Source organism: Odocoileus virginianus, chromosome 7 (genome assembly GCF_023699985.2).
Source record: "Odocoileus virginianus isolate 20LAN1187 ecotype Illinois chromosome 7, Ovbor_1.2, whole genome shotgun sequence".
Lineage (NCBI taxonomy): Eukaryota > Metazoa > Chordata > Mammalia > Artiodactyla > Cervidae > Odocoileus > Odocoileus virginianus.
Window position 1 is genome coordinate 23,956,644 of NC_069680.1, and position 17,182 is coordinate 23,973,825.

The 17,182-nt window shown below is 51.0% G+C and overlaps 1 protein-coding gene across 16 annotated transcripts in view; it reads left to right on the forward strand.

Moving 5' to 3' along the window:
- The window catches only part of TACC2 (transforming acidic coiled-coil containing protein 2), a 227,728-nt gene that overhangs the window by 136,221 nt on the left and 74,325 nt on the right, over nucleotides 1-17,182 (forward strand). For 2 of the 16 annotated variants that reach the window (XM_070470328.1, XM_070470329.1), the window contains exon 1: nucleotides 13,853-14,494. The exons of 13 other annotated variants lie outside the window; for them this stretch is intronic. In XM_070470328.1, the coding sequence (XP_070326429.1) occupies nucleotides 14,427-14,494 (68 nt within the window). In that variant the 5' untranslated portion in view covers nucleotides 13,853-14,426. Of the gene's footprint in view, nucleotides 1-13,851; nucleotides 14,495-17,182 lie in introns of those variants that run through there. One more of the 16 variants, XM_070470327.1, reaches the window with a different exon arrangement.

Consider the following 17,182-nt stretch of genomic DNA (forward strand, 5'->3'; position numbering starts at 1 on the left):
GGCCCATCTGTGAGCTGACTGACCTTGGACAAGTTACCCGACCACTCTGAGCCTTTGTTGACCCATCTGTGAAATCAGTCTGGGTTATACCCACCTCTTGGAGGTTAACTGTGAGGAGTAAATGAGGTCAGTGAAAACTGTCGCCTGGTGCTCCACGGGTGAAAAGTGGAAGTCACTCAGTCGTGTCCAACTCTTTGGGACTCCATGGACTATACACAGTCTGTGGAATTCTCCAGGCCAGAATACTGGAGTGGGTAGCCTTTCTCTTCTCCAGGGGATCTTCCCAACCCAGGTCTCCCGCATTGCAGGCAGATTCTTTACCAGCTGAGCCACGAGGGAAGCCCAGGAATACTGGAGTGGGTAGCCTATCCCTTCTCCAGGGGATCTTCCCGACCAGGAATCGAACCTGGGTCTCCTGCATTGCAGGTGGATTCTTTACCAACTGATCTGTCGTTTAATCAACATCGACTGCCCTAATTCCCAGGGGTGCTGGGAGAACAGGGGCAGGCAGAGAAGGCTGCTGTGTAGACAGACACAGTGTGATCAGCATGTGGGCTCTCCAGCAGAGTTGAGAACAGGGGACCCAGCAGAGCGGGCTGGAAGGCACCTCGGGAAGGAGGAACCACACATGCAAGGCCTGGTGGGAGCCTCAGCAGTTTCCAGCAGCAGGTCGGGAGAAGCCTAGCGGGACCAGGAGGAGGATGTGGCAGGGATTCTCAGATCTGCAGCCAGGCTGGGAAGTCCCACGAAGTGAAAGGATTGTCTCTTCTTTTTAAGCAGGGGAGAGTCAGGGCCGGATTTAGTCTGGGGAACTGTCTCTGGAGGCCAAGGGGCAGGTGGATGGCGAGGAGAGGCTGGAAGTCTCGGGACCACTGGAGTTCTTACCATGGTCCAAAGGGAGGCGATGGTGGCCTAAACTAGGGCAGTGGCCGTGGGATTGGGGAGGATAGGAGTCGGTCTTTCGGGCTTGCATTCGTTCATTCTGCTGTGGGCTGGCCTGAAGCCAGGGGCTGGGGATACAGTGGTACCCCCAAAGACACAGGCACATTCTTCGGAAGGGGACCCCGCAGGAATGGCCGTTCCCGACTGGGCTGTGATTCTGGGCAGGGGCTCCTGGACAAGTCTCCCGGTCCGAAGCCCTCTGCCAGCATTTCCTCCCCATCCTGCCTGGGCTGGGCTCAGGGTGGAAGGGGTGCAGTGCCCACATGGTTCCACCCAGCACGGAGCCCCTGGTGTTTTCTCCTGGCTCCTTGGGGGTGACTTGCCCACCCTGTACCCCACATCAGCAGCCTTGATCCTGACTTTGTCTAAAACCATCTCACTGAGCACCATCATCCCCTGGGGGCTTTGCAGAACCACGGGGCCTGAGGCCTTTCTGAGGTTTCCATAACACGGCTCCCCATTTTCATTGTCCCCATTGTACAGATGGGAAAGCTGAGGCTCAGTGAGGTCAAGGCCTTGCCTAAGGTCACAAGCTCCTAGAGAAAAACTGCAGTGGGAGGCATTTGGGTTGGGTCATCTCTGGGACTCCTGCAGGGAGCCTGCCAGCTTCTGACTCCTGAATGAGGCGTTCTGGGCTGGGTGTCCCAGAGATGCTGTTAAAACCTTTAAAAGTCAGGGAAGGAGGGACACTGAGTCCTCCACTGGACACAGTGACTCTTGCTTTTTCACAAAACAGCCGCAGCAGCAGGTAATGTGGATAGAGCACTTGCCGTATGCCTGGCGCTGCTGTACTAAGAACTTTTCACATATCATCTCATTTAAATCTTACACTGTCCATGTTGGTGGGAAGGTACGAGTATTATTATTTCCACTGCACAGATGAGAAAACAGGAACAGGAGGGTCAAGTAACTTCTTTGGGTCAGTTTAAGGATTCGGATAAGTGAAAACATTCCCCACTCACCTTTTTGATTTAGGTGTCTGGGGAAGAGTTTAAGTCAGGCCTCATTCCTGGGCACCCAGCCTAGCCGTCTCTCCCAGTATCACACAAACAGGAATCAGGACTTGCTATTGAGGAGGGTGATGAGGTTGGTGGCGGGGCTGGCACTTGCGTGGGATACCAGTGAGAACCAGTGAGAAGACGTCGTCCTCGGCGTCACTCCGCTGATCCTCCTTCAGCTCTGGCCTCCCTGGGAGAGGACTTTGGTTTCTGCCTCTCTCCTCTGTGCCTCTTAAGTACAGATCTGTCCACCCGTCTGTCCATCCATAGCTGTTGAAGGTCTCCGAGTGCCGGCACGGGGCATTCTGTGGGGCACGTGGGTGGCGTGGCCTCAGCCCTCCGGGAGCGGACCTGGCCCAGACTTCTGCTTTGTAAGGAACAGCTGTGTGCTGGGGGTGCCTGGGGATGGCGGCACCCCCTGGTTTGTAAGGGTCAGAGCAGGCCCCTCTGGAGAGCGAAGCTGACCTTCCAGAAACCAGGAAGCCACACCCTTTTGGTACTCCTGATGCTGGGGGACCAGAGGCATGTTCCCAGGATGGACAGTCACTGCCCCACGGAAATGTTCACATGAAGTGGGACCCCTTCATCTTCCTCTGGATTAATGGCTTAAAGAGATGCAAAAAAAAAAAAAATTGAATATACCATGCACTTACTCTGCACTGAACTTTTTATAAGTCATCAGCCTCTGAAAGCTGTCAGGAGACCTAGAAATGTCTCTCACACGTTTTCTTAAGGTCGACGGGATGAGGCAGAATTGGGTCAGTCTGTTGTCATAGAAAGACTGTCTTCCCGTGGAGAGATCAATTCTTAAAAATCTGAGTATTGGGGAAAAATAATCCCTTCTCCTCAGGCACGGGTAAAAACTAATTACATCCAGTGACAGACGGGCAAGTGCCTTGGGAATTACAGACAGGGCCTGTGGGGTGGTTGTGAAAAGCAGGACGCGTTTTTAGGGTTTGGTAGCACATGGGTTGACACACACAGGCCTGCACACGCATACAGGCCTGCACACGCACGCAGGCCTGCACACACATACAGGCCTGCACACGCACACAGGCCTGCACATGCACACAGGCCTGCACACACACAGGCCTGCACATGCACACGCACGCAGGCCTGCACACGCACTCAGGCCTGCACACACACGCACACAGGCCTGCACACGCACACAGGCCTGCACACGCACGCAGGCCTGCACATGCACACAGGCCTGCACACACACAGGCCTGCACACACATACAGGCCTGCACACGCACGCAGGCCTGCACACACACACAGGCCTGCACACACATACAGGCCTGCACACGCACGCAGGCCTGCACACACACACAGGCCTGCACACACATACAGGCCTGCACACGCACGCAGGCCTGCACACACACACAGGCCTGCACACGCACGCAGGCCTGCACATGCACACGGGCCTGCACACGCGCACGGGCCTGCACACACACACGGGCCTGCACACACACGCACACAGGCCTGCACATGCATACAGGCCTGCACACGCAGACAGGCCTGCACACACACACACACACACATGCCTGCACACACACGCACACACTCATTCACCCCCTCTGCTCTCAGATGCTATGTGAATTATCTCTCAGAAGATGCTCACGGCTGCTATTTCTGGCCCAGCCGTTCTGCATTTCTCTTCTATCCCAGAGCCTTGAGTCAGCAGTTCTGGGCCTCGGTGCTCGGCTTCCACTGCTCCGCTCACAAGTAGGGCAGCCCCGTGCCAGGCTGTGTCAAGCTGCTCGTCGGGCGTGGGAAGGAAATCAGTGATTCCAGAGTAGCTGACAGCCCGCCCGCCTTCCTGAAGGGGCCGCTGCTGCAGGCCAGGGGTCGTCCCAGGGGCCCGGCGAGGCAAGGGCCACAGAGTCTAGCACTCCGGCCCGTGCTTGCCTGCACTTCCATCTTGGACGCATTTCCCCGCTGAACGGCCACTGTGGTGCCGCGGAGGAGAGACCTCCCCCAGTCCAGAGGGGTGACACCCACACTTCTCAACCCGTTTCTCCAGCCAGCTTTGCTGTCCATTTTGGCAGTGGGGGAGGTTCCATCTCTGTTTACCCCTTGGATGTCCTCTTTAAAGGACCTCTTATTCCTGGTACACAGTAGCCTCTAAAACCAGTAAGCTTAAGCTCTAGAGGAACTCTGTGGATTAACACATCAACAGTCCAATCAAATACAATATTTAAGCTCTTCTAACAAGGACTGAAATGTTTTTACAGTGCTTCTGGAATATTTGGTTCTTCTTGGAAATAGTTCTCTGGGAAGAAAGATGGATTTCACTGGTTATGTTTTTGACCCCAGACATCCAGGTTGGTTTTCTATTCCCAGGTTTGAATGAAACTCCACTATTTCTGCGTAGAAGCTTGGACTCCGGAGGTTGGAGTTTTATTTGGCCAAATGTCTACCTGTTTGGTTTTGCCTATGATCTTAAACTCAGTTGATAAAAGTAGCTACAGGAAGGAGTCCAGATTATCTAAAGAAAATTGTTCCCCAAGAAAGGCCACTTAACATGAATCCACTTACTGAATCTAACTTTTAAGGTGATTGTGTGGAAAATGTTTGATTGGGACTTGATATTGAAAAAAGAAGTGAAAAAATTATGAAAATGATTTATATTTAACAGAATGTGGACTTTAATGATAACCACATGTTAATGCTTAGCATGAACAAAGGATTTTGGCCATATTTTTCTGGCAGATTTTCAGACTCGCATATTCTTCACACTTGACTCCTGCATCTCAAGAACAGAGTCACTGTTAACATAAATGCTTCAGTTTTAACATAAATGTTTCATTTAATACACATGGTTCAGCAGTTTTCTGAAGGGCTCGCTCTGTTCTTGGACGTCCTCTCTTGGAAATTACCTTCTTCCTCGTCGTTGAGAGTTTCTCCTCTTGGGTTGTTCACAGATCGCCGTTTCTCAGCGGCTCTGGGCGGCTTTTGCCCACTTCCTTGGGATCAGATTCGTCCACTTAATGGTGTCTTACAGTTTCTGCTAGGTTTGCAGTTTCCTTTGCAGTTGGTGGTGGTGTTTGTTTCCCCACAGTCAACAAGAGACAACTGGCAAGGACTTGTGAAGCCAGGAGGAAGTGAGGGGCAGCTGAGTCCAGAAGTGGTTGCTTTGTTGATGAACATCTTCCGAGGCTGACCTTGGCTTCCTCTATGTAACTTTTGCCTTATGTAACTAGAAACATTTGAGTCTTTTCGGGAGCATAGATGGTGGCAGGGGGGGGGGGGGGGGCCCTCTCTGTAGGATGGGCCAACAAGAAATATATCCTCAGGGAACTTCATTTATTTTTTTCAACATTGTTTTTGATGTGGACCATATGTAAAGTTTTATTGAATTTGTTACAGTATTGTTTCTGTTTCATATTTTGTTTTTTTGGCCATGAGGCATGTGGGAATCTTAGCTCCCCAAGGGTTTGTTCAGGGATCAAACCCTCACCCCCCTGCAAAGGAGGGTAAAGTCTTAACCACTGGACCACCAGGGAAGTCCCCATTCTTCCCAGAACTTCTGATTTTATTACTTGCTGGAGGAGCTGGGTGGCTGCTGATGTGCTTGCTGAAGTGGCCACATGGAACTGAAGATCCTGTTGGTGGAAGGAGATTGTTGAAGGCACTGTCTACTGTATACACCGTCTCCTGATGGAGAACCCATAGGAATGAACATATTGAGAATGGCAGTCATGCAAAAAGTTGTTTATCCTTGGAATGGCAGTTAAAAAAAATCTGCTGGGTTTTATGAATCGTGTAACTGAAAATGACGGTTTTCCTTTGTGCCTTGCTGCTGTTGTTCAGTCACTCCGTCGCATCTGACTCTTTGACACCCCATGGACCAGCACACCAGGCTTCCCTGTCCATCATCATCTCCCAGAGTTTGCCCAAACTCATGTCCACTGAATCGGTGATGCCATCCAACCATCTCATCCTCTGTCATCCCCTTCTCCTCCTGCCTTCGATCTTTCCCAGCATCAGGGTCTTTTCCAACGAGTCAGTTGTTCACATCAGGTGGCCAAAGTATTGGAGCTTCAGCTTCAGCATCAGTCCTTCTAATGAATATTCAGTCTTGATTTCCTTTTTGCTTTGGCTGCTGGGGAAGTTAGATCCAGGCCTGCAGCTGACTCCAACCAGGGCTCAGGTAAGTCCTTTCAGGATAAGCTCATTCTCTCTGGCTTTTATCTAACTTTTCTTTCAAGATTCTTTTGCTGTCTTGAGTTGCAAGCTTGAGTCATTTCTTGAAATGAGGTAGGATATATTTTCTAAAATGTTATCTCAAGAGTATCTTCTACCCTTTTCATCTCAAAAGAGCTAAATTTATTGGGTAAAGAAAGAAGGATTTTAAGGCTTTCATTTAATCTTTTGGGATGTGGTGTTTGTGTTACTGATTTCTTTTTCATATGTGATGAGACTTCTTAACACAGTGCTGTCCTAACTTTTGCATAGCTCTGGGTTTTAGTGTTGGCCTGCTTTCCTTCCTTCTTGTAGGAATCAAAGATGTAAAATGTATCCTGAATTCTTAATTTTAAAATAAAAGTGAGTCTTGGTACTTCCCTGGTGGTCCAGCAGTTAAGACTCCACATTCCTAATGCAGGGGTCTGGGGTTTGATCCCTGGTCAGGGAACTAGATCCCACATGCTGCAGCTAAAGAGCCTGCATTCAGCTGTGAGGATCCCTCATGCCACAACTAAGACCCAGAAAAAAAAAAAAAGATGAGTCGTATCTCTCTTTACTGATTCCTTTTCTAGCACATTCTGGGTTGCCTTCCTGGACCTAATAGCAAAATCCTCAGCCTTTACCTTGTATCATGTTGTTCAGTTGTTGAGTCACGTCCGACTCTTTGGGACTCCATGGACTGACTACAGCATCAGGCTTCCTTGTCCTTCACTGTCTCCCGGAGTTTTGCTCAAACTCATGTCCATTGAGTTGGTGATGCCATCCAACCATCTCATCCTCTGTCATCCCCTTCTCCTCCTGTCTTCAGAATCTTTCCCAGCACAAGGGTCCTTTCCAGTGAGTCAACTCTTTGCATCAGGTGACCAAAGTATTGGAGCTTCAGCTTCAGCATCAGTCCTTCCAATGAATATTCAGGATTGATTTCCTTTAGGTTTGACTGGGTGAATCTCCTTGTTGTCCAAGGGATTCTCAAGAGTCTACTCCAGCACCACAGTTTGAAAGCATCAGTTCTTTGGTGCTCAGCCTTCTTTATGATCCAGCTCTCACATCTGTACACGACTACTGGAAAAACCATAGCTTTGACTATGCGGACCCTTGTCGGCAAAGTGATGTCTGCATTTTTTAATAGGCTGTCTAGGTCTATCATAGCTTTCCTTCCAAGGAACAAGCATCTTTTAATTTCATTGCTGCATAATAACAGAAATGAATTTTTCCCCCATGAAGAGTAGCTGTTGGAGTGGTCCTTGCTTGAAAGGATCTTTGAAAGATCTCAGGTGTAAATATGATAAAGGAAGTGAAAAAAGCATAGATCAGCCCTTTTCAAAGAATGAGCAAGAGAACCCTGGAGAAGATGGGGTTCTACCTGAGCTGGCTCTTCAGCCCAAGTTAACCACTCAGACTCCCCAGGGTGACCACGTGGGATTTAAAGTGGGAGTGTAGAAGATGGTTAGATCTGAAAATGAGGGAAGCTGACAATCTTCTGTGTGCTCAGTCATGTCCGACTCTGCAACCCCATGGACTGTAGCCTGCCAGGCTCCTCCATTCATGGGATTTTCCAGGCAAGAATCCTGGAGTGGGCTACCATTTCCTACTCTAGGGGATCTTCCCGATCCAGGGATCGAACCCAAGTCTCCTACATCTCCTGCATAGGCAGATGAATTCTTTACCACTGAACCACTTGGGAAGCCCGACAAGCTCCTCCCTTTTCTCTATTCATCGGAAGACTGAAGACTTTTGCCAGGCAGGCCGGAGAGCAGGGACACCAGACAAAGGATACAGTGAGATTCCGACGAGGCAAGCAAGCACCAAAGCTAAAATTTGCTGGCGGTGGAGCGGCAGGGGGGACATCTGTGGGCTGGAGGAGACTTGCCCCTCGTAGAAGCTGGCCGGATGCACAGGAGGAATAGGGGGTCCTGCAGAGGCTGGGGAGTGGCACCTCCTCAGCTTGAGGTTGCACAGTGAGGACCTTGGCCCTGCTCCAATGTAGGATGGACCCAGTGTTGGGATCAAGGCCAGGATATCGAATTGGGACTTTCTCCTGAAGGCAGTGGACAACTTTTGGAGCAAGGCCGTGTGATGTAAAAGCTGTGTCTCCAAAAGCCCAGGAAGACCAACCCCAAAGCATAACACCTGGATGGATAGAGTGCCAGCAACATGCCACTCTTGACCTGCAGGCCAGTCTCCTGTTTGCTGGTCAGCTTCGCTTGTCTCAGGCTCCTGTTTACCTACGGTTGCTGAATGAGGGCCTGAACTGGGGTCTGAGTTCAGCTCCCAGATCTTACAGTTTTTTTTTTTTTTTAATTTTATTTATTTGGCTATGCCGGGTCTCAGTTGGGATCTTCGATTTTTATTGCGGCATGTGGGATCTAATTCCCTGACCAGGGAACGAACCTGGGTCCCCTGCATTGGAAGCGTGGAGTCCCAGCCACTGGACCACCAGGAAAGTCTGCAGCTCTTGCAATTTTAGACAAGGCAGTAAGTGACAAGCTGGACTTTCTGGGTCTCAGATGAAGGAACAAGTTGCAAGCGGGTGGTGATGCTAGAGCCTGTGGAAAGGTCAGCTTCCTAAAGAGAAGGTCTACGTGCTTTTGTGCAGCCTCTTTGTCATCCCCTGACTAGCTGCGCCCCCCTGCCCCTCGCCCATGATGGTGATCGTGAGAGACTTGAAGAAACAGGACCTTGCCTGGGCCCATTTTCCATCTGTATTTACATTCCCAGTGCTCTCCAGATGGATTTTCCTGTGATCTGACCTACTTTCTTTTAGCAAGTGTGCACAGGCTAATTAGCAGCACGGGGTCCATTGGTCCTGTTTGGAGAGCGTTGCTGCTATGGCAACTGGAGACTTCCCTGAGGCTGGAGACAAAGATAAAGCCGCTTAAGTGTGTTTTCCTTGGGGTGTCAGAGGTGCTTCAAATTACTTGCCCTTTTTGACTATGTGTGGTTCAGTTCCTTGGACCCGAGTGGGATTTCAGAGTCTGTATCATATATCTTATCTCTCAGCTACAGGGATTGGGCAGGTTTGCTGAACTTTCTGCTACGTATGTGTCAGGAAGTAACTTGAGAACAGACTCATATTCTATAGGCCAGGCAGATGCTAAGTGCACTAGTATATATGGAATCTCTAATTGTTCTAGAAATGATGGGTGCATTCCTTGGTTTATCTAGGTTTCTAGGATGTCTTGGGGACATCAGTAGGAGGGTTGGCAGAGGAGCCCATCTAAGTGGGCTTAGCCTACCTTTAGCATCCTAGAATACGCATGCTCTGGTCCAGAAGCCAACAGAGGGAGGGACCTCAGGGTCTCCCTGGTGGATCAGTGGTAAAGAATCCACCTACCAATGCAGAAGACGCAGGTTCCATCCCCGATTTGGGAAGATCCCCTGGAGCAGGAAATGGCAACCCCACTCCAGTATTCTTGCCTGGGAAATCCCATGGACAGAGGAGGCTGGCGGGCTACAGCCCATGGAGTTGCAGAAGTCAGACACGACTTAGCAACAAGGGCCGTGGTTAGAAAGTTTGGGCATCCCTGATTTGATGGAGAGAGGGGGTGCCCTGCTGTGGCAGTCTCTGCCCCTCACAGGGTGGCCAGGGTGGAGTCTGGAGTGTGGGCTGGGCATGAAGAGGCGGTAAGGAAGGGAGGACCCAGCCCCCTGAAAGCAGCACGTCTGGGAAGGAAGGTCGGGGCCAAGCAGAAGGCACTGACAGCTTGTGTCCACAGCCTCAGCTCCAGCCAGAGGCCTGGCCCCAGGGCAGTGCCCTGTGAAGGTTTGAATACACTAGGGGATGTGTGACTGCAAGGCTGGCTGCTTGCATTTTAATAATGTGGGGTGGAATCTGTGCTTTCTTATTGTGCAAACCCATTACTTAGCTTCCTTGGCCATCACTTGGGGTGGGGGTGGGTGAGGGAGAGAGGATTCAGAGGCAGTAAACTGGCCAGAGTGGGATGTTGCCAGTGGTTTCTGTGCTATCAGCGGTTCCTGTGGCTAACAAGAACCCAGGATCTAAGACTTGTTTGAGCTGGGTTAAATGGCCCTGAAATTGTTTCGAATTTCCTTGGTCTAACTTGGAGAGTTGTTTCTTTCTTTCTTTTTTTTATCTTTTCCCTTCTTGTTAGTTATTCTTGCTCCCTTAGCATTGTATCTTAAACAGCCTGTCTTGGTTGGTCCTCTTGGGCTGCTTTAACACAAAGAACTTGGGCCGGGTGACTTCAACAAAACCATTGATTTCTCACAGTTGTGAGGCAGAAAGTCCAAGATCAGGGTGCGAGCATGGTCAGGTTGTTAAAGAGAGCCCTGCTTCTGGTCTGCAGCTGGTTGCCTTCTCGCTGTGTTCTGAAATAGCATAGAGATTATGTGTCTCTTTCTCCTTTTGTTGTTGTAGTTCGGTTTCTAAGCTGTGTCTGACTCTTTGCGACCCCATGGATGGACTGTAGCATGCCAGGCTTCCCTGTCCTTCTCTGTTCCCCAGAATTTGCTCGGATTCATATCCATTGAGTCAGAGATGCTAGACCCTTGTGACTTAATCTAACCCTAATTACATCCCAAAGGCCCCTTCTGGATACCATCAAACTGGATATCAGGGCTTCAGCATATGACATTTTGGGGGGAGACACATTCAGTCCATAGCATAGCTCTTTTCCTCTCTAATCACTCCCCCCTCCATGTTTTTTACGTTTTCCTTTTTTTTTTTTTTTTCTGTAGGCTGAATGACTAGATAACCAAGCTTGTTTTATTTTTATTATTTTTTGGCTGCACTGTGTGGCAGGCAGGAATCCTAGTTCCCTGACCAGGGATCAAACCCATGCCCCCTGCAGTGGAAGTGCGGCGTGGTAACCACTGGCCCGCCAAGGAAGTCCGCAGGCTTGTTTTAAACTGTGTGTAAAGTAAACATTAAATGTCTTAAATGAAAGTCTGAAAAGTTCTTCCAGAAGTTTATTATACAAACTAGGAACGCACAGATTTCAATTGCATTGACCTCAATGGCATCCAGATTGTATTTGTTTTCCCCCTGGTTCTTGCCCATGTTGTTAACATCACTGTGATGGTGTCAGTGACACATAAATGAAGTGTTGCTAGGTCGTAACTTTACGATTGTTGAGACTCTAAATAAAAGCCCTTTGCCGTAATGCCCCCTCATTTTCTACGTGGTGCTGTGCTTAGGGGAAAATGTTTCTAATCAAGAAGGAAGGAAAATTAACATTGCTCAAGCACCAGTCAGTCCTGGTCCCGGGCTGTCATATATATAATTCAGTTTTCTCAGTACTCTGCAAAATAGATGCTTTCTCCCTCTTGCCAGCCGAGGAAGCAGTGGTTCAGTACTGCCAAGCAGTTGGCTCAAGGCCACACAGCAAACCAGGGAGAAGTCAGGATTTGATCTCCCGTCTCATTTCAAAGCCCTCTCTAGTTATTGCAGCAGACCCCTACCTGTTACGGATCAGGACACTTGGAAGGTTCTGTGCTTTTGTGTGTTGTGAAAAAAAAATTAGTGGATGAGTTCTAATTGTTGTTTCTCATTTTTTCCCTGTGTATTTTCCTAGGGCTGGGTTTGGCTGCAGGCCATTCATGCCATCAATGCTCAGGGAAGTGGTCACTTTCCTCAAAAGGTCGAGTCTACGTTTGTTGTTCTTCAGTTGCTAAGTTGTGTCTGACTCTTTGGGACCCCATGGACTGCAGAAGACCAGGCTCCTCTGTCCTCCACTGTCTCCCCGAGTTTGCTCAAATTCATATCCATTCGGTGATGCCATCCAACCATCTCATCCTCTGTCGCCCCCTTCTCCTCCTGCCTTCAATCTTTCCCATCCTCAGGGTCTTTTCCAATGAGTTGGCTCTTCGCATCAGGTGGCCAAAGTTTTGGAGCTTCAGCTTCAGTATCAGTCCTTTCAATGAATACTCAGGGTTGATTTTCTTTCGAATTGACTGGTTTGATTTCCTTGCTGTCTGAGGGACTCTCAAGAGTCTCTTCCAGCACTACAATTCAAAAGTATCAATTCTTCATTGCTCAGCCTTCTTTATGGTCCAACTCTCACATCCATACATGACTACTGGAAAAACCATAGCTTTGACATACCGACCTTTGTCTGCAAAGTGATGCCTCTGCTTTTTAATATGCTGTTTAGGTTTGTCATAGCTTTCCCTAGGTTAGCACTTATGAAGTTTTTCACTCCACGTGGTAAGGTTTTTTGGATTTCCAGCAGCATCTGAGGCCCAAGAGGTCTGTTTTCTGACAAAAAAACAAACCCTCGGGGTGCTGAGAATGACCGGAGGAGCAAAGCTCAGAATCCCTGCCACCAGATGACTCCTGGCACTGACAATGAGTGACAGGCTATGGGACATGCTTTCAGGAGCAAGCCTCACCCGGCCACCCCCTGACAGTCACCTTCTCTTTGAGGCTGATACGATCATTAGCTATTTTCATATAAATTCGAGAAAGTCAACCTTCTCAGTGTTGCCTGGACGTTTCATGTTGTTGCAGCCCAGGAAACAATTCTGACTTTCTGGGTCTCTGTTTGACACTAATTTTAAATATCAGCAGAGGAAAGTCAGCCCACCATATAGCTCTGGAACCATCTTGACGTTTGAGTCACAACTTCAAAAGTAGCCGTCCAAATATCCTCAGCCACAGTTTTAGGAAACAGTGTATGGAGGACATTTCACAATGTTTTGAGCAATTTTGTTTCCCTTTTATTTTTGTTTTGGCCACAATATAGATGCATTTTAGGCTGACTCTGCTGTGGGGTAAAGATATGCTGGGAAAATGGAGACGAGCTTTCAGCTTACACATCAGATGTGCTCAGGAGATCAGTTTTGTCTGACTCTTTTGCGACCCTGTGGACCGTAGCCCACCCGGCTGGGCTTTCCTGGTGGGATTTCCTAGGCAAGAATCCTGGAGTGGGTTGCTATTTCCTCAGAGGTTCCACTTTAATTCCATTGTGAGTCTGATTGGAGCTCAGAATGGGGATGGATGGTCAGTTTCCAGGTGGGCCCCCAAACCTCCTGAACCAAAAGGAGATGAAATCTTTCTTGAGTAGCCTGAGAGGAGGAGGCCCAGGAGCCCCAGCAAGTCTGGAGGGTTTGGGAGCAGCCAGAGCCGGGAGAGGAGGCCTGGCTAGCGGGGCACAGGTTGCCTCAGCAGAGGAATGGGGTGGGGGCTGGGGGTACTGAATGGGGTGTCACAGACATTCCTGCAGGCCCCGGTCTGGGCTCCCAGTCATGGAGATGGACGGTTAGATGGTGTGTCATGGAGAGCTGCCGTTTCCCTGGACACTCTTGTGGTCTTAAGGGCCTGACACGGATGGGCCCTCTCAGCTGGCCTGACCTCTGATGGTTGGGAGCGAGCCTTTGCAAGGGGCATCTCCGTGGAGCTTCCTGTGGTGGCCAAAGATGGGGGAGGTGGGTGCTGCAGACTCAGTAGCAGGCTTGCCCCAATCCGCCCTACCCCCAAACTGTGTCCTTGGAGGCCGGACCTGGGTTCAGGTGAGGTGGGGACCCGGGAGCCAGGCCCTCGCATCTCCCTGGTACAGGCCTCAGCCTGAAGGAAGCAGAAGCCACCGGGACACTGCAAGCGACTAGCACATTTTCCGCTGCAGCCTGTTTACCTGCCCGCCCAGCCCTGGGAGAGTCCATTGCCTCCCTCCGGGAGGGGTGAGCCGGCCGGGAAGAGGATACCCCCCCGCCCCTCACAATGGTCTGCCCGGCCCGGACCACCGCGGCCCTCCCCCCTGGGGCCCCCCCGACTCGCGGGCCCGAAGTGTATTTGCATTTCCAAGCCAGACAATGCCGGCGATCCGGGCGAGGCTGCGGGAGGCTGGGGGAGGCGACTCGGGGGTAGAGGGAGGGTCTCCGCCCTCCCTCCCCCCGGCCCGGTTTCCCGAGCCAGCGCTGGAGCTTTGTGAAGATGCGGGCGTCGGGGGCTGCTCGCTGATGATGACATCACCGTGTCCTACGCGGGAGCCAAGCTGCCGGGGGCTTTAAGAGCAGATCCCTTCGGACCCCGCCGGCGCTCACGCTCTCACTCGCGCGCCCCGGGCAGAGCCGCGCGCGCCGGCCACCCTCGCGCACACACTGGGGGCGCGCGCCGGCCACCCTCGCGCGCACACCTCCGCGGCGCTCGCTCCCCGGGCTCCGGCTCGGGCCCCGAAGCCGCAGCTCCCCGCCGCCGCCGCCCCGGATGCCAACAGCTGCTCCCATCTGCAGTGCAGCAGCCCCGGCCGCCGGCCGGCCCACCCCGGGCTCCCGCTGGAGGTACCGTGCCAGGACGCTGGCCCTGCTCGCGGCTAGCCTGCACTCCAGGGCGCAGCGAGGATGGGAGGGTCGCAGTCTCTGCAGCCAGTCCCAGCCAGCGACCTGAACCAGGAGGCTTCCGAGGCAATGTAAGTGCTCCGCCCGTCGCCCCGGAGGGCCCCCGGAATCCTCCCAGGAGGAGAGGGTGCTGGGGCTTTGTTAGTATCCTCTCCCCTGATGCCCCGTGCAGCCTGGAGCTAGGGCTGTCCCTGACGTTCTCGGGCAGCCTAGCGTGGTTTTTACCTGGTGGCTCCCCTTGTAGTGTTTCGCGCCCCGCTCTGGAATGAGCATCTGGCAGCCCCTGGAGATTCCTGAGGGCAGAAATGACCCCCCTGGAATTTGATGGTTGTTCAGCAGCCCAGTGCGTGCTTGGGGGTCTTCTCCCTGCATCATAACACCGCCTCCCCCTCCCCCCGGCACAGTGGTATTTCCTGCAAAGGCAACAGCCGGGCATTAACGAGGGCCTCATGGGAAGAATCCTTGAGGGTGGCAGTGCCGTGCCCATGGAGACAGACCAGTTTAGGGGCAGCCACTCACATAGCTAGACGGATGGCGTGGAGCATCGTTGCTAGACGTTCAGTCGGATTAACCCAAGCGTCCACACGCTGACTGGTGAACATCGGAGGACAAGGCTGCTCCCTATTATTAGTAAAGCCAGCCAGTCTTGTCATTGGTCCATTGGTGGAAGCAGCGTTTGACTGTGCATCCAGTTTCTGTAAACCAAGAGCCAATGGGGCCTTTATACTGGGTGGGTGTTTATTAGGATTCCCGTTTTTAAATGGTCATCTCCATTACCTACTTGGGCCTGTCTGGAGGATGGGGCTTATTGAATAGATCTGGCTGCAGGTCACCCCCGCCTTACCTGCTCTCCTTTCCCAAAGAGAAGAATGTGTTTCAGAGAAGAGTGTTTAGTGGGGGCTTGGGGGTGGGGAGGCGGTGAAGTGGTCCCGGGAGCCATTGATGTGTAGATGAAAGGACTCCAGGCATTGGCCTGTGTGTTGTAGTAGGGACTCGGGGTGCCATGTGGGGCTCCTTTACTCGTCCCTGTGCCTGGGGTTTCAATGAGGACCTGGCTCAGTGCGGTGATGTAATGCTCGGCTGAGCCTCGTGCTTTTCCAGGCTCCAGCTCTTTAGCAGCGAACCATTCTAAGGAGCAGGTGTGCGCCGATCATTTGTCTTCCTCCTTGTAGCTCGAGACAGCATCATCTTACAAAGGAGGCGCGTCGAGTTGGAGGCTTTTCAGTGCCACGAGCCCTGCGCTTTGCCTGCCCTGGTTTTCGTTTGTGTATAGTATTGTTCCATGCATGGAAATATATACTACCACCCGGGACTTGAGCCTAAGCCGAAAAGAACAGTTCCAGCCTATTTTTGAGAAGTCTCTAAACTGAAAATCAGTTAAAGAGTGGTAGGCGCTAATTGGCTACTGAGCTAGCTAGCTGTCAGGGCTCAGATCTGTCTAAAAGCTTTCAGGAGACGCGAAAAAGATATTGTGACCATGTGTTTGGGAAAATCCGCTCCTCAGCCATCAGGGATTCAGCTCATGTGTCCCCAGCATCCCCGCCCTCTTTCCCAGTTGAGTTAATAAATGACCAGGCTTCTGTTGGCTGAGGGCTGAGTTGGGAGAGATTCTGTTAGATAGAAGCTGGGATAAGGTGTCCTAAGTCCATCCTAGGGGGATGTTATTGTTGTTTTAGTCACTTAAGTCGTGTCTGACTTTCGTGACACCATGGACTGTAGCCCACTGTAGCTCCTCTGTCCATGGGATTTCCCAGGCAAGAATACTGGAATGGGTTGTCATTTCCTTCTCCAGGGAATCTTCCCAACCCAAGGATCAAACTTTTGGCAGACGGATTCTGTACCGCTGAGCTAGCGGGGAAGTGTGTGCTAAGTTGCTTCAGTCATGTCTGACTCTTTTGCGACTCTAGACTAGAGCCCACCAGGTTCCTCTGTCCATGGGATTCTCCAGGCAAGCATGCTGGAGTGGGTTGCCATGCCAGGGATCAAACCCACACACATCTCTTATGTCTTACTGCATTGGCAGGTGGGTTCTTTATCACTAGCGCCACCTGGGAAGCCCACCTACCAGGGTGTTTAAATAAAACTCCAGGCCAAACGGCCACATTGTAATGGAAGCTCCTTCTCAAATATTGCCCGGATGAACTGGTCATGTGTACTAGCCAGAGTCTTTTCTCCTTGAAACTATTTCTGAAATGTCTTTCAATCTTTAAGATAGTATATTTACTCCTTCACAGAATCCACCCTCCATCCCCTAACACTTGTTTTTTAAAAATGGAGAGAGTGGAAATGATTGGGGCTGGTGCCATACCTGGCAACTATTCTCTAAAATCACGTCTCTGCTGTCTGAGTAACAGAGTTTTTCTACTCAGTTTGCTTATTTCCAGTCTAGAGATTTTAAAAAGTGTATTAAGAGAGTAACTTTCTGTGCACCTAAAGTCACATGCTTGTGAAGAAGAAGACAGGGTGGCCATGTGTGGTCCATGGCAGGAAAGAAGCTCCCACTGCAGGATAATGCTGTCAGGGCTGCAGGGGTGGGAGGAACTCAGGGAGCACAGCCTGCCTCGGCGGGGTACAGTCGACAGCTGGGGACTAGACTGAACGTGTGTCTCTTTTTCTGTGATGGTTCCCTGTGAAAGATCAAATCAAGGAGGACCTGGGTGTAAGAGTGAAACCAAAAGACAGGGATGTTTTGAAAGTCCCTGCAGAATATTTTCTCTTTTAGTTGCAGGATTTCTGTGCTTGTGGGTTCAGGTTTGGGG